Genomic DNA, 16,004 nt, shown 5'->3' on the forward strand with positions numbered 1-16,004 from the left:
ACCAAAGGCCTTTTTCATCTTCCACTTCCTTCCAGTCTTCTTTAATCCTGTCTCCCCCATTCTATCTGCCAAAGGAAATCCTCCTCAGCGCTGCTGGAAGCCCCCACCCCCAGGATCCAGCCACCCCTGTGTCTCCAACCCTCCTTTCCCACCATATCCCAGGCTCCCCCTAGAATACACACCTGGGTGCACCTCCTTCATCCCTTGTTAAGGTTCCATATACTCTCCTTTCTCTCTCATTGACACCTCCTATGGACTCTCTCCAGCTCTCCTTCATCACCCCCAATTCTTATATTTTTGACTTTTTCCCAACACCAATCACCCCGAAACTCTTTAATCCCTTCCAGAAACCCCACTGTCTTTTATGTCTTCATCTTTTCAATTTTTACCCTTCCTTATGAAACCCCAAACTCCCATCCCATTCTAACAGTCCCCCAAACCCCGCCCACTTCATGTCTGACAGAGACCCCTCACCCCAAGCTTCTCTCTCCTCTCCTCACCACACACCTCATTGCCCCCAAAGCCCCCATGCAGCTCCATCTTTTCAATCTAACCCCATTATCCCAGGCTCTGCCCCGGTATCCCCCAAACTCCTCCTATCTCACCTCTGCCACAAACCGTCGCCCCCAAACTTCTCCAGCCTCCCCCATACCTGTCCTCACAACCCACAGCCCCTCCCACTCAGCCCTCTCCCGCGCCAGGCCCGCGGGCTCCCCACATTCCGCCAGGGCGAACCCCTCCCCGCGCGCGCGCCCGGGCCCCCTCAGCCTCGGCCGCGGCCAACTCGCACAGCGCCTCCCCTCTCCGGATCCCCCTCTCTCCCCCCTCGCAGCTTGCCTCGCGCTCCCTCCCTCGCGTCTCCCTCCTGGCCCCTCTCTCCTCCGTTCCTCCGCGCTCCCTCCTTCTCCCTCTTCCTCCCTTCTCCCATCCCCCTCTCCCAAGCTCCCTCCCTTCGCCGTCCGCTTTCCTGTGCGAGTCGCCGGACGCGCCGCCCAGCCTGTCCGCAGCCCGGCGCCGGGCCGGGGCCTCGGGCCGGGACCCATTTCGGAGGGACCGCCGCGGGAGGGGCGGGGAGGGGGCGAGGGAGACGACCGCCCGGGAAGGGGCGGGGGCCGCGGGCGAGGCCGCCGAGGGGGCCTGGGATCGCGCGAGTGCCGGCTGCGCGAGGCGGGCGCGGGCGGCGGCGGGTCAGAGCTGCGCCGAGGGCCGGCGGGGCCGCGGGGGCGAGCGGCGCAGCGGGGGCGGGCGGTGCGGCCCGGAGCATTCCGGGCGGCCGGGGGGAGGCGGCGGGCCTGGGGAGGGAGGAGAGGGGGTAGAGCGAGAGCGGGGATCGAGATTTGCTCCGGGGGCCGGCGGGAGATCCGGGCCAGGTGGGGGAAAAGGGGGGATGGGGGCCACCCTCCGGGGGGGTCGGGGCCGCCGCCGCCGCCGTCGCGGCGGCGACTGAAGCCAGGAAGAGGAGAGGGGGGCGGGGGAGCTGCTGCCGCCGCCCCCCGGAGGCGCCGGAGCCCGGAATCCCGCTCGGAGCCAGCCAGCCGTCCCGAGCTACAACCAGGTAAGATCTGCTGCCGCCCGGGCCCGAGCCCGCCGAGGTTCTGGCCCGCCCGGGTTCCGGCCTACGGCTCCCCACCCCCACCCCTCCCAGTTCCCCCTCCCGCCGCCGCCGCCTCCATTTGTTATTTTCCCAATCCGGTCCCCCCACTGCGGGCACTGCCTGGCGGGAGGCTGGGGGCTCAGGGGGTGGGGCCCGCCCGAGGAGGGATGGGAGCCGGGGCTTCGGGAGGTTCGGGAAGGTGGGGAGAGGGGAGGGTCTCAGGAGGAGGGCTGTGGGGCTAGAAGGTAGCCAGTACCCGCGGACCAAGAGAGGAGGAACACCAAGGTGGAGGGTTGGAAAAACCGGGGATGCTGTGAGGGGGGTTCGGGGCGAAGACAGAATGGATGGGGGAGATGGCAGCGAGGCGGGGCATGAAGGCTCCAGGAAAAACCCCAAAGGCCCAGAACCGGGGTTCCAGAACCGGGGTTTGGGGGTGGTAGGAATAGACGGGAAGTGGGAAAGGGGTGTGGTAGGTGTAAAGGGGATTGTAGCTGATGAGGAGGGGAATTGAAGCTGGGGAAAGGGAGGCTCAGAAAGAGAGGGGCAAGGAGAGGTCCGTCTTTGAGAAGAGCCGGAGATTTTCCAGCGTGGAAGTGGGAAGGACATGTCTTTGTGACTCAATTTCCTTTCCCCTACTCCACGTCACCCCTGACCCTGTTTTCCCAATCCCAGACGTAGTTACTTCTTGGAGAGGGGCATTGGGGCCCAGTAGTGTGGGTCCTCTTAAAGCTAATGAGGAAGACAGGAACACTGAAGGGAGAGTTTAGAAAGAAAGGGTTTCTGGGAGGATGGAAAAGAGGAGAGAATTGGGCAATCTTACAGGCACTCCTAACAAGTTGAGACCTCCACCCTCAAATCCCCAGAGCATCTGTTGCCCTTCTATGGCTGTGATCTCTATAGGGAGGCCTTCATTACTCTTTGAGCTCAAAGATTTCCCTTTGTGCATGGGCTTATTTCTACTGGGGTAGGTACCCTTAAGTTCCCTTCCCTGAGGCTGCTGTAGGAGGGTAGGAGTTGCCTTGGAGGGGGAAGCTGCCAGATAGACCCCTGGGATGGTCCCTTGAGGGGCATGTTGTGCTATTTGGTTGCCATGGCAGTGATCCAGTGGGATATCCAATAGATGGGACTTCAGAATGTTGGACCTCAGCCTGTGCCTATGTCCTTGGGATTCTTGGCTGGATTCTGGAGGATGTTTCTGGTGCTCCTGGTGGATAGGAGTTTCCCCAGGGGGTGCACCTCTTTCATCCAGCAGTCTGTTGGAACAAGTGGATACGTTCCTTGCAGGTCATAGGTGTTTCTCCAAGTCACTCCACCAAGGCATGGTGGGAGGGTGAAAATGCTCCTGTTATATTATACGTTTTGGCTGTTGGTTCTGGCCTCTACCTCCCTAATTTTTATTTTTTTGTACGCAGTAGTCTTTTTGCTTCTTTGCACTAATATTCTTCCATTTTCTTAAACTTGAATTCCTCTTTGAATCTCATTTCCCAAGTATCCCTTTTTCTCTTTCCCAGACAGTCTCCATGGTGACCCCTTCCCTCAACTAACCTTTGACCTTCTTCCCTGACCTTGTAGGAATAGCTGGGCTCTCCAGGCCCATCCTAGGTGAGGGTGGCTCAGGGGAGAGGGCTGTGAAACAGCCTTGTGCAGTGGAAAACTCTGGAATGGCAGCCTAGAGACCTGGGTCTAGTCCTGACTTTGCCTATGTGACCTTGGGCAAGTCTCTTCTTTTTCTTTGAGCCTTGGCTTCTTTGTAAGGTGAAGGGGTTATAGATGAGATGATCTTTGAGGCCCCTCTGACAGCCCTGGATTCTAAGAAGGCTTAGGCCGGTGCATTGTTATCTGCTGGTCTGGGCTGCATTGTTATCTAGGAGTCACTTTGGACTGGTTTGTTAGTCAGCAGGTCCAGAAAGATGATGGGGGCTGGGCCAATGATCCTGAAATTCACCCTGCAGGCCCTTCCCAGACACCCTGTAATGCCATTGTATTCCTTCTGAAATCCTTCCCATGTTTCTCTCTTGATTTCTTTTCCTGTTCTTACTTAGGGGCTGTTTTCCTATTTCTCACATTTCTACTTCCCCAGTCTAGTTTTAATCATTTTCTTTTTGCAGTAAGGTAATGAAGGTGAATGTGCTTAATGTGTTGCCAGATACATAGTAGGTGCTCTATAAATATTAGCTATGGTGACTGCCTGCTAGGGCAGGGTGGAGATAGCTCAGCTAGTTGGTGCTAAAACATGGCCTAGGTTCAGAAAAGTATGTACAGTTCAACCCCAACCCCTACCCTCCCCCGCCACTCCTTATCTCCAGGATTACCTGCTTTTTATGACTGCTTTTCTCCTTCAAAGCTACTCATTGCTAATTTTATCAGATTTCAGCTGATTAAAAAAGTAAGAAGGGGACACTATGATTGCTCTGTTCTTCAGGTACATTCCTGTGTTTCTCTGACCTTTCGGATCTCCTAGCTTTGACTGACTTGGTGAACAGGTTCTGTGATGGGAAGAAGAGATGGGCACCCTGCTCTAGGAGGGCCAGCAAGGATACACCAGTCACAAATAGTCATCTTTGTTGTGCTTATAAGATTGTTTTCTCCTTTTGTTATTTGGGTTTTGTTCTTTGGATTTTTTGATTGATAGTATTTTAAAACCAATCTACACAACTCAAAAAGGGGCAAAATAGCTGTAATTGAAAAAAATGACTAGTCTACTGAACAGAACACGAGTTGGAAGTTCGGAGGACCTGGGGCTCTGCCCTAGCTATATTGTGATTCTAAGTAAATTGTTAAGTTTCCTGGAAAGGTTAGACCCACCTCTTACTGCCTGCATCAGTATGGTTCAGAGAAGGTGAGAAGTAATTATTCCTTGGGAAAAATATGCTATAAAATGTAGTAATGCCATTTCACTAGCAGGCTTCCTAAATAGAGTGGGTGGGTAAGGTTAGTCTTTTCCCACCAACACTTAATTCAAGAAGGATGACCTACTGAAGTTAGTGGGCTTAAAGGTCACTAACAAGAAAAGAACACCCATATATACATGACATCAGTGGAGGATACAGAAAGGAAGAAAACAGTAAGAAAATACTATTTTTGCTCTCAGAAGGTCTTACATGGAGAGACTTGACACTTAGAAATATAAACAAGTACAAATGAAAATAGCGGGCTATAGAGATATAGATACGTAGATACCTATCTATTGATATGGATGGATATATATTATTTATATGTAGAGACATATAGATGAATATATATTATGAAGAGGTATGTATCACTGTCTATGCCAAGTGGAAGGACAGGCTTAAAATTTTGTAAATCTGTATTGTGTGCTTAACTGCTATTTTAAGTCTTTACTTACTAATGTGAAAACCCTGACTTTTCCTCTAGCCTTAGGGCACTCAATCACTAAAGAAAGGGTCTTTGTGAGGCTCTCAAAAATGAAGTTCTACAATTTGGGGTTACCTAGGTTTGGTCTTGGGATTGGTGGGGCTGTGTTCCTTTATTGTGGAATGAGACATTCTTCTTCTACCTACTCTTATGTGAAAAAAGATTCTTTTCATATCTGTGTGACTGATCTAGGCTTTCTGAGAATTCTCCCCACCAACTTCTGAGGGGAGTAGAGCAAAGTATAGAAGACAGAGCATGGGCTTTGAAGTCAGAGACGTGGGCTTGATACTGGTTCTTCACTGTTTGAGGTTGGGCAAGTCACAGTCACAATCTTTGAGCCTCAGTTCCCTCACCTATATCATGAGGATAATACTAAGAATGCCTTCCTTTCAGGGTTAGGTATAAATATTAAATGAAATCATGTATGCAGAGGGCTTGACAAAGGAGGTACTCAATAAATTAATACTTTAATTTCATTTCTTTATGTTCCTTTGTAAGGCTTTGTGGAATTCATGTGTACATAAATATCCTTTAGAGATTATGAAAGGTAAAATAATGTGATCTCTTGGATTGGGGCTCATAGTTATATTAGAATTTTTTTGGCCTCTCCAGAGATGAAAGAGATTATACTGTGAGCAGAATGTGTCTCACTTTTAGATAGCTGAGGCAGCACATGGGGTAAGCCAGCAATGTCTTGGGGTATCTGTACCCCTTGGCCCAAAGGCTCAGCCCTCTGACAAGCACAATAGTACCCCCTTCTGACTTTGTTTTCCAAGTTGGAGACTGACGGTTTCTTTCTAACAGGCTTCACTGAAAACAGATCCTGCAAGTTCCAGGTGCCTACACTGGAAACTTGGAGATCCTCCTTCCTGCTTCCCAGGCCATAGCTGTGGGGAACTTGGGGTGGAGCAGAGAAGTTTCTGTATTCAGCTGCCCAGGCAGAGGAGAATGGGGTCTCCACAGCCTGAAGAATGAAGACACGACAGAATAAAGATTCAGTGAGTAACAGCTAAAATGAGAGACATGAAAGATCAGAGGCACGGGCAGGCAAGCTAGGAAGAAGGGCCTACAGAGGAAGAGTAGAAATGATGTGCCTCATGAAGGTGAGTGCAATGTAAAAAGCATTACCTGCCGCGCCCCTTCTCTCTCAGATGTCAATGAGGAGTGGACGGAAGAAAGAGGCCCCTGGGCCCCGGGAAGAACTGAGATCGAGGGGCCGGGCCTCCCCTGGAGGGGTCAGCACGTCCAGCAGTGATGGCAAAGCTGAGAAGTCCAGGCAGACAGCCAAGGTATTCTGTCCTCAGGTCCTCCCACAGGATGCCCTGCACTTGGGCTTAGGGTGTGTGTGTTGTTGGGGGAACTTCCTGTCTGGCAGAGGCTAACAGTGGAGCTTGAGAGGAAGAAGACAGGAATTTTCTTTCTCTCTGACAGAAGGCCCGAGTAGAGGAAGCCTCTACCCCAAAGGTCAACAAGCAGGGCCGGAGCGAGGAGATCTCAGAGAGTGAAAGTGAGGAGACCAATGCACCGAAAAAGACCAAAACTGAGGTGGGAGACCCTTGAAGCCATCTGACCCGTTTTCTCACCATTCTTTCCCCAAACTTGTTTTTGCTCACTATTCCTACCTCGATCTCTCCCAGAATATAAAAGTAAAGGCAGATCCTAAGTGCTTATTAGAGTAGTCCTATCTATAATATGTCAGACAGATCTTCAGGGCTTTGGCAGACCACTAGATGACCAGGAAGGGCCACAGGGGACTGAAAGTTGGGGGATTCTAGCCTCTGGGTAAGAAGTTGTTCTCAGTAGAAGGAAAAAGTAAATCTTAAGGAAAATGCAGAAGTGGTCTTTCTGAGAACAAAGAGTTTTGGGGATGGTTAGTCAAAGGGGTAAATGAGATGAGGATGGCTATGAGATGGTAGAAGACAGGGCTTTGGAGTCAGCTGTGGATGGGGAGAAGGTGCTTGAGATGGACACTTGAGGAAGGAATAAGGTTTTACAAGGAAGGAAACAAGACTGGCTGCTAGGGAGCTGCTGAGATGTGGGGAGCGTGGGGAAATCCTCAGAGGTGAGAGGTGGGCTTGAACAAGAGCACTCCTCACATCACAGTGCAACGATGTGCTTTGAAGTGGGGATGATTTTGTGCAAGAGGTCTCAAATCTTTGGGACGCAAGAAAAGAGGAAAAAATGGTCCTGCCTTTTCTACAGCAGGAGCTCCCTCGGCCACAGTCTCCCTCGGATCTGGATAGCTTGGATGGGCGGAGCCTCAATGATGATGGCAGCAGTGACCCTAGGGATATTGACCAGGACAACCGAAGCACGTCCCCCAGCATCTACAGCCCTGGAAGTGTGGAGAATGACTCCGACTCATCTTCTGGCCTGTCCCAGGGCCCAGCTCGCCCCTACCACCCACCTCCACTCTTTCCTCCTTCCCCTCCACCGCCAGACAGCACCCCTCGACAGCCAGAGCCTGGCTTTGAACCCCATCCTTCTGTGACACCCACTGGATATCATGCTCCCATGGAGCCCCCCACATCCCGAATGTTCCAGGCTCCCCCTGGGGCCCCTCCCCCTCACCCACAGCTCTACCCTGGGGGGGCTGGTGGAGGAGTTTTGTCGGGACCCACGATGGGTCCCAAGGGGGCTGGGGCTGCCTCATCAGTGGGGGCCACTAGTGGGGGTAAGCAGCACCCCCCACCCACTACCCCTATTTCAATATCAAGCTCTGGGGCTGGTGGTGCTCCCCCAACAAAGCCGCCTAACACTCCAGTGGGTGGTGGGAACCTACCTTCTGCTCCACCACCAGCAACCTTCCCCCATGTGACACCAAACCTGCCTCCCCCACCTGCCCTGAGACCCCTCAACAATGCATCAGCGTCTCCTCCTGGCCTGGGGGCCCAGCCACTACCTGGGCATCTGCCCTCTCCCCATGCCATGGGGCAGGGTATGGGTGGACTTCCACCTGGCCAAGAGAAGGGCCCAACTCTGGCTCCCTCACCCCACCCTCTGCCCCCTGCTTCTTCTTCTGCCCCAGCGCCCCCAATGAGGTATCCTTATTCGTCCTCTACTAGTAGCTCTGCAGCAGCCTCTTCTTCCAGTTCTTCCTCTTCCTCTGCCTCCCAGTACCCAGCTTCCCAGGCATTGCCCAGTTATCCTCATTCTTTCCCTCCCCCAACAAGCCTCTCCGTCTCCAATCAGCCCCCCAAGTATACTCAGCCTTCTCTCCCATCCCAGGCTGTATGGAGCCAGGGTCCCCCCCCACCTCCTCCCTATGGCCGCCTCTTAGCCAACAGCAATGCCCACCCAGGCCCAGGCCTCTTCTCTTCTTCTGCTGGGGGTCAGTCCACTGCCCACCCAGCAGCCCCAACACATCACCATCACCACCAGCAACAGCAGCAGCAGCCGCCACAGCCACAGCCACAGCCACAACAGCAACATCATGGAAGCTCTGGGCCCCCTCCACCTGGAGCATTTCCCCATCCCCTGGAGAGCAGTAGCTCGCACCACGCACATCCTTATGCCATGTCTCCCTCCCTGGGGTCTCTGAGGCCCTACCCACCAGGGCCAGCACACCTGCCCCCACCTCACAGCCAGGTGTCATACAGCCAAGCAGGCCCCAACGGCCCCCCAGTCTCTTCCTCTTCCAACTCTTCCTCTTCCTCCTCTCAAGGGTCCTACCCGTGTTCACACCCCTCCCCTTCCCAGGGCCCCCAAGGGGCGCCCTACCCCTTCCCACCGGTGCCTACTGTCACCACCTCATCAGCCACACTTTCCACTGTCATTGCCACCGTGGCTTCCTCGCCAGCAGGCTACAAAACAGCCTCTCCACCTGGGCCCCCACCATACGGAAAAAGAGCCCCATCCCCAGGGGCCTACAAGACAGCTACCCCACCAGGATACAAGCCGGGGTCGCCTCCCTCTTTCCGAACGGGGACCCCACCGGGCTACCGTGGCACCTCACCGCCTGCAGGCCCAGGGACCTTCAAGCCGGGCTCGCCCACCGTGGGACCGGGGCCCCTGCCACCTGCGGGGCCCTCGGGCCTATCTTCTCTGCCACCACCACCTGCGGCCCCTGCCTCAGGGCCGCCTCTGAGCGCCACGCAGATCAAACAGGAGCCAGCGGAGGAGTATGAGACCCCTGAGAGTCCGGTGCCCCCACCCCGCAGCCCCTCACCCCCTCCCAAGGTGGTAGACGTGCCCAGCCACGCCAGTCAGTCTGCCAGGTGAGTGGCCAGGGTACGGTACAGGTGGGCCTGGAAGTGGGGTCGACGAAATGGCGACAGAGAGAGTAGCACGGATGGGGCCTTGCGTTCGTGTGGTGTTTTTTAAAAAGTACGCGCTCCTCCTTCCTCGCTACTCCCTCACGGCCCTTGAGGTGGGCAGCAGCTTCCAGCCTGCTGGGGGCCTGACCGCCGCGGGCAGCTCGCAGGGGCTGAGCGAGCGCTGCGTCCGCGCCCGGCAGGTTCAACAAACACCTGGACCGCGGCTTCAATTCGTGCGCGCGCAGCGACTTGTACTTCGTGCCGCTGGAGGGCTCCAAGCTGGCCAAGAAGCGGGCCGACCTGGTGGAGAAGGTGCGGCGCGAGGCCGAGCAGCGCGCGCGCGAAGAAAAGGAGCGAGAGCGAGAGCGGGAGCGCGAGAAGGAGCGGGAGCGCGAGAAGGAGCGCGAGCTCGAACGCAGCGTGGTGAGTGCGTCACGAGATGCGCCACCCGCCGCCTTTCCCTCCCTCCTTTGCGCTGCGCTGCGTGGCTCGGGGGTTGGGGGGGGTCACTTCGCCACCTGCCGGAGAGGAGGAGCCACTGCAGCCCAGCAAGTGGCGCCCAAAAGGATTCCAGCGGGAGCAGTCTCCTTGCATTCCTAGGTTGGCGGAAGGCATGCTCAGGGAGGGCAAATATCCGGGAGGTGGTGGTGGTGGGGTGGTGTGTGTGCAGGAAAGTTCCTGGTGGGCAGACTTCCAACGGGTGAGATATTTTGGCATTTAGCTGCTGAGACAAACGGGCAGCTTCGGACCAACCACCTCTTTCCGTAACAGTCTCTTTGATTCTACTTCTCCCTGTACTCCACAGAAGTTGGCTCAGGAGGGCCGTGCTCCAGTGGAGTGCCCATCTCTGGGCCCAGTGCCCCATCGCCCTCCATTTGAACCGGGCAGTGCTGTGGCTACAGTGCCCCCCTACCTGGGTCCTGACACTCCAGCCCTGCGCACTCTCAGTGAATACGCCCGGCCTCATGTCATGTCTCCTGGCAATCGCAACCATCCATTCTACGTGCCCCTGGGGGCAGTGGACCCAGGGCTCCTGGGTTACAACGTCCCGGCCCTGTACAGCAGTGACCCAGCTGCCAGGGAGAGGGAGCGGGAAGCCCGTGAACGAGACCTCCGTGACCGCCTCAAGCCTGGCTTCGAGGTGAAGCCTAGTGAGCTGGAACCCCTACATGGGGTCCCTGGGCCAGGCCTGGATCCTTTCCCCCGCCATGGGGGCCTGGCCCTGCAGCCTGGCCCTCCTGGCCTGCACCCTTTCCCCTTCCATCCAAGCCTGGGGCCCTTGGAGCGAGAACGTCTAGCGTTGGCAGCTGGGCCAGCCCTGAGGCCTGACATGTCCTATGCTGAGCGGCTGGCAGCTGAGAGGCAGCATGCAGAAAGGGTGGCAGCCCTTGGCAATGACCCGCTGGCCCGGCTGCAGATGCTCAATGTGACCCCCCATCACCACCAGCACTCCCATATCCACTCTCACCTGCACTTGCACCAGCAGGATGCCATCCATGCAGGTGAGACCCCTACTTCCTTGCCCTGGCTCTTTGGGGCCACCTCACCCTCTGGCATGATTGGGCTCTTTTGTTCCTCAGGCCAAAGCTTCCCTCCTCTGGTCTAGCATGAACCTCTTTCCTGAGATTGCTGTCCTGATCTGTGCCTCCCTGACATTTCCCAGCCCATCTCCTCATGCCCTAGCCTAGCTGCAGAGCCTGCATTCCCCACACCCAGCCCTCTCCATAGTCTAGTATCCTATCTGTGATAGAGGCCCAAGCTGGGGCCCGTGAAGGAGCACCACCTTTCTACCCAAATAGCCCCGGTCCGCAAGCCCTTCACAGACCTATTTTCTGGTTCCTCTGGATTCAACTCTTGTTTCTTGCCATCCTCTTCTTCCCTCCCAGCTCGAGGTGTTTCATGACCTCAATCTGCCCCATCTCTAGATCTGTAACCTAAAAAGGGCCTTGTAGCTTCAGTTTTGGGTGTCACAGGTGATAATGAGCTTTACTTACTATCCTTCCACCATATTACTTATTGTCCAGAACATTGCCCAGCCTAGTCTTTGTCATGCTCATTCCAGGCTCTGTGCTTTCTCCCTCTTAATCACTTCTCTCATCCTGTCTCATTTTCTAAACTTCTTTGTCCTCTTCCATCTCCTCGAAGCACTCTACCTCTCTCTTTCCTTCTCAGACCCTTCTGGTAACTGTAAGTAATGTCCCATCCTCTGTCATGCATGTCCCTACTCCAGTAGTATCTTGGCCTGTCTGTCTCCCAGGCCTCTAGTTCTTCCATTCTATCTTTGTTCCACTTTGGATCTGTGTTTGACTGTCCCTCTCTTCCCAGGCTTGGATGTCTTCACCCAAATGCATGGTTTTCCCTAAACCTACCTTCTGGTGACACCTTCCTCTTCTCTACCCTCCAGCCTCTGCCTCGGTGCACCCTCTCATCGACCCCCTGGCCTCAGGGTCTCACCTCACCCGGATCCCCTACCCAGCTGGGACCCTCCCTAACCCCCTTCTTCCTCACCCTCTGCACGAGAACGAAGTTCTTCGTCACCAGCTCTTTGGTAAGGATGGAGTTTGGGGTGGGGAAGCTCTAATGAGAGAAGGGCAAAAAGAGAATATGGGTGGTGAGATGGGCCTAGGTGGGCTTGGGGAGGGAAGAGGTGGTGCCTAGAGGAGCTGGGACTGGGCATAGGAGAACTAAGGCTCTGCCCAAGAGAGGCACAGGTTTTAGTGCCCAGCTAAGAGTTTTGAATCCTAATTCCACTCCACTACTGGCAACTTGCAGGACTGGCTGTGTTACTTAACTTTCTAGTCTCCGTTTCCTCTTTTTATAAAGCAGCTGACTATGCCCTGGCCCAGAGCAGGTACTCAGTATCCTTTAGTCATGTGCCCTCTGCCTTTCTTGCTCACAGCTGCCCCTTACCGGGACCTGCCAGCCTCCCTCTCTGCCCCTATGTCAGCAGCTCATCAGCTGCAGGCTATGCACGCACAGTCTGCTGAGCTGCAGCGCTTGGCGCTGGAACAGCAGCAGTGGCTGCATGCCCATCACCCGCTGCACAGCGTGCCGCTGCCTGCCCAGGAGGACTACTACAGGTACTACAGGGCGCCCCAGTAGACCATATCCACAGTGATCCTGGGATGGGCTGTGGGTATGGTACAGCAGGGCACTACGCCCCTCCGGGAGGGAGCCCCTCTTCCCCCATCCCTGTCTGTGAGAGGGAAAAGGTCAGGGTTGATCTCAGTCTCTTTCTGCTGTGCATTTCTCTAGTCACCTGAAGAAGGAAAGCGACAAGCCACTGTAGAATCTGCCATCAAGAGAGTACCCATGGCTCCTGCATCCGGACCTTGGAGGCCCCCCTCCCAGCCTGCCACCCAGAGCCCAGGAGAGGGTGCTGCTCAGTTGCAGGGCCTCTGTAACTGGGCAGAGGGAGGGAGGAAGGGCCAGACAGAAAGCCAAGGCCCGCATGGTGTGCAGCAGTAGGGAGGTGGCAAGGGTGGGGACAGAAAGTGCACAGTATCTTGGACCAGGTCCCTCTTCCTTGTCCCCCCAGCTTTCCTCCTCCCCTGTGCCCAAACCTAGGTGGCCACCGCCCTTCCCCCACCCCATTGGTGTGATTATTTCATCTGTTAGATGTGGCTGTTTTGTGTAGCATCTTGTGCTGCCCCTGCCCCTCCCCAGTCCCTGTGTGCGCGCCCCTCTGCGATGTATGCCCCTTGCCCCACCCCACATTAATAATTTATATATATAAATATCTATATGACGCTCTTTAAAAAACATCCCAACCAAAACCAACGAAACAAAAACATCCTCAGCTCCCCAGGAAGATGACTGTGACTGGTTCTTTGCGGGCTGGGCAAGGGGAAGTGTCTCAGGGCAGTGGTTCCTAGAGAGAGCTGTGCCACCGGAGACTGGTGGGGAAGCTGAAAAGGACAGGACCTTAAGGAACAATGTAGGGGCCCTGAAGAGTTGGCAAGGGGATCTCAGGAAGAGCCCAGAGCTCTGCTGGTATAGGTACCAGTTCCTTCCTGCCGCCCTCTCCAGAAGTTAACTGGAGATCTGGAACTGGCCCACCTCTGACATGGTCAGGTCCAGAGAACTACTCAGACCTTGGAGGCGTTCCTGTCACTGGTCCCACTGCTAGGAGCCACCAGAGTCCTCTGGAACAAGGGCTGCAGAGTCCTGAATCCTTTGCGTAGAATAGTTTGGGAACCGGTTATGAAGCGGGAGTGGGCTGAGCGAAGTTTCAATAGGTCGTTGCGATTACTAATTGGCAGGCTTTACGCAACAGTTTGAAAAGGGAGTGGGTGACAATTTCAAATGCCTGGATGGGAAGAGAAGGAAAATAGGGCATTATGCTCCATCGCCTACCATTGAACAAGTCCATTTTGGGCAAGCGCGAAAGTGCTCTGAGCATTTATTGAGGCGAATCCTGGCCTTGGTTCTTAACAACGAAAGGACTGTGACTGGCTGCTCTCTAGGCCAATCAGCATCGAGCTCATTTGCATAGGCCGGTATCAGGCTTTCACAAACTAGAAACGAATGATTTAAGTAAGTTCTTTAGGATACTGTTTTTCCTAGTGAAAGTTACGGTGTGCCTTGTTACTTATACACTGGTAGGAACAAGAAAAACGCCACTCTGAGCTCACCCTCACCAACAGTGGAGTTCATGCATATCCCAGGTTCTCTCCAGGCGAACTTCCTGCAGTGTTACAGCTCTTTTAGAATTTGTCTAGCAGGTTTTCCGGTCTTTACCGGAAAACCCCCACCACGCGAGTTGTTTCTAACAATAGAGTCGCCTGTTGTGAGTTGCAACTATTTAGTTGTTTAGCATTGATTTTTTTTTTTTTTTTAATCTGTATGGGTTGTGTGGATGAGGTATCGTTCTGAGTTGTGAACTACGTTTCGAGGCTTCCGGCTACGACTGATACTGCTTCCCCTCCGTCCCCATTGGCGTTGGGAAGGGCTATATAGGTGGTGGCTCTCTTTTCTCTGAGCCTTTTTTTTTTTCGTTCATTCTGCTGCACGTGCAGCTTCTGTCGCCATATGACGTCCGCCACGGCCCAGCCTGCGGCCCTGAGCGCTGAACAGGCGAAGGGTGAGAATCATCCTGCCGGGGAGGATGCGGGTGGAAGATACCGAGCGACAGACGTGGCTACATCCTCTGGGAAACGGGGTGGGGGACGCGAGGTACCGTCCCTTTTCTGCGTGGGGTCCTTTTCTGCCTAGAGCGAGGAACTCGGGGGGGGGGGTGTTTATCGGGTTACTTAGGGCCCCAGTCCACTAATTCCCCGCCCTCTTCCCTGCGCTCTGCTGGACCCCACCGCCCGTGTTCCAACGCCTACCCCGGGACGCCTCCCTGGGATGCTTCTGGCGCGCAGTAGTCCTGGCGGAGGTGATCCAGGCGTTCTCGGCGCCGGAGAACGCTGTGCGCATGGACGAGGCTCGGGACAACGCGTGCAACGACATGGGCAAGATGCTGCAGTTCGTGCTGCCTGTGGCAACGCAGATCCAGCAGGAGGTTATCAAAGCCTATGGCTTCAGCTGCGACGGGGAAGGTGGGTCTCACGCGGGATGGCGGTGGGGTGGGTCAGGGAGAGAGCACTGGATCGGTGGGCCCCCTAAGCGGTCGTCTCCTTTCTCACCACACGGCGGCAGCCACAATCTAACAGTTTTGGCACTCCGAGCCCAGGGTCTACCCTTGTGCCTGCGAAGTCCTGAGTGCATTTTGTAGTTTCTGTACAGGTTCCATATCCCTTGTCCGAAATGCTTGAGGCCGGAAATGTTTCAGATTTTGGACTTGTTCGGATTTTGCAATATTTGCATATACATAATGAGATATCTTCCAGATGGGGCCCAAGTCTAAACATGAAATTCATTTATATTTCATATACACTTTACACACATAGCCTGAAGGTAATTTTATACAATAGTCTTAATAATTTTGTGCATGAAACAAAGTTTTTTTTTTTTATTTTTTGTTTGTTTTTCAGCTCATTATGGGGGTACAAAAGATCAGGTTGTATACATTGCCCATGCCTCCTCATGAAACAAAGTTTTGACTGTGGCCTGTCCCATGAGGTCAGATGTGGAATCTTCCATGTGTGGTGTCATGTAGTGCTCAAATAATTTCAGATTTTGGAGCATTTCGGATTTTCCGATCAGGGCGGCTCAACCTGTAGTATTAATATTAACCACACTATTATTCCATTTTGTGATGAGGGAACAGACTCTAAAAGTAAAGTAAGTGCCCAGGGTTATGGCAGAGCTGGACCTGAACGCTGTTCTGCTAGCTTTCAGTGAGATAACTGCATGAGAGCATACTCCTGCAGCCCCTCCAGCGTGTTTCAGCTCATCTCGCACACTGCTTTGGGACTTTTTCATTCACTGCATCCCAACTAGTTGTGCCCAGTGTAGACCAGGAAGTGATCCAGACCACACAGGACAGAGGCCTGCATGTGTCCTGGCCAGAGGAGGAGCAGCTCATGCTCAAACCACCACGCCTTCCTCTGTCGTTTGGCACAGTAGTCGACTCTCCATTCTCTGTTGCAGGTGTCCTTAAATTTGCCCGCTTGGTCAAGTCCTATGAAGCCCAGGATCCTGAGATTGCCAGCCTGTCAGGGAAGCTGAAGGCACTGTTCCTACCGCCCATGACACTGCCACCCCATGGGCCTGCTTCTGGTGGCAGCGTGGCTGCCTCCTGAGAGTTGGCCTTCCCCTGTGCTATTGCCAGGGAAGGGAAGACCTTGGCGTTCCAGAAGATAATAAATGTGCCTGTGGCTTAGCCTTGGTGT

General features: G+C 54.5%; 2 protein-coding genes and 1 non-coding gene across 10 annotated transcripts; all 3 read left to right on the top strand.

The window, feature by feature from the left end:
• The first annotated feature begins 1,073 nt into the window (after positions 1-1,073).
• ATN1 (atrophin 1) lies at positions 1,074-13,058 on the top strand. Of its 6 annotated transcripts, none has more exons than XM_069489495.1 (10): positions 1,074-1,555; positions 5,774-5,967; positions 6,121-6,258; positions 6,401-6,514; positions 7,175-9,186; positions 9,426-9,648; positions 10,031-10,727; positions 11,630-11,773; positions 12,125-12,305; positions 12,481-13,058. In XM_069489495.1, the coding sequence occupies exons 2-10, from the start codon at positions 5,941-5,943 to the stop codon at positions 12,512-12,514; spliced, it is 3,570 nt and encodes a 1,189-aa protein (XP_069345596.1). In that variant the 5' UTR covers positions 1,074-1,555; positions 5,774-5,940; the 3' UTR covers positions 12,515-13,058. The 6 variants fall into 6 exon arrangements, with proteins under 6 accessions (XP_069345596.1, XP_069345592.1, XP_069345595.1 ...); XM_069489491.1 differs by having other exon boundaries at positions 7,172-9,186; positions 12,481-13,057; XM_069489494.1 differs by having other exon boundaries at positions 5,790-5,967; positions 7,172-9,186; positions 12,481-13,057.
• Positions 13,059-13,915: 857 nt separating this feature from the next.
• Positions 13,916-13,977, top strand: LOC138397747 (U7 small nuclear RNA). Its single transcript, XR_011235861.1, has one exon. It is a non-coding gene; the product is annotated as a U7 small nuclear RNA (small nuclear RNA).
• On the top strand, positions 13,952-15,994 carry C16H12orf57 (chromosome 16 C12orf57 homolog). 3 transcript variants are annotated; one of them, XM_069490225.1, is made up of 3 exons: positions 13,952-14,308; positions 14,592-14,768; positions 15,763-15,994. In XM_069490225.1, the coding sequence occupies exons 1-3, from the start codon at positions 14,257-14,259 to the stop codon at positions 15,912-15,914; spliced, it is 381 nt and encodes a 126-aa protein (XP_069346326.1). In that variant the 5' UTR covers positions 13,952-14,256; the 3' UTR covers positions 15,915-15,994. The 3 variants fall into 3 exon arrangements, with proteins under 3 accessions (XP_069346326.1, XP_069346327.1, XP_069346328.1); XM_069490226.1 differs by having other exon boundaries at positions 14,592-14,681; XM_069490227.1 differs by lacking the exon at positions 13,952-14,308 and adding an exon at positions 14,315-14,400.
• Positions 15,995-16,004: the final 10 nt, after the last annotated feature.

The sequence above is a fragment of the Eulemur rufifrons genome, chromosome 16, assembly GCF_041146395.1.
Source record: "Eulemur rufifrons isolate Redbay chromosome 16, OSU_ERuf_1, whole genome shotgun sequence".
Lineage (NCBI taxonomy): Eukaryota > Metazoa > Chordata > Mammalia > Primates > Lemuridae > Eulemur > Eulemur rufifrons.

What these genes read in the sequence shown, in the direction of transcription:
- ATN1 (XM_069489491.1), top strand. Translation starts at nt 5,941, where the DNA reads ATGAAGACACGACAGAATAAAGATTCA. An exon ending in CACGACAGAATAAAGATTCA is followed by an intron (nt 5,968 to 6,120) that starts GTGAGTAACAGC and finishes CTTCTCTCTCAG; the next exon opens with ATGTCAATGAGGAGTGGACG. An exon ending in CGAAAAAGACCAAAACTGAG is followed by an intron (nt 6,515 to 7,171) that starts GTGGGAGACCCT and finishes CCTTTTCTACAG; the next exon opens with CAGGAGCTCCCTCGGCCACA.
- C16H12orf57 (XM_069490225.1), top strand. Translation starts at nt 14,257, where the DNA reads ATGACGTCCGCCACGGCCCAGCCTGCGGCCCTGAGCGCTGAACAGGCG. An exon ending in GAGCGCTGAACAGGCGAAGG is followed by an intron (nt 14,309 to 14,591) that starts GTGAGAATCATC and finishes TCTGGCGCGCAG; the next exon opens with TAGTCCTGGCGGAGGTGATC. An exon ending in CTTCAGCTGCGACGGGGAAG is followed by an intron (nt 14,769 to 15,762) that starts GTGGGTCTCACG and finishes TCTCTGTTGCAG; the next exon opens with GTGTCCTTAAATTTGCCCGC.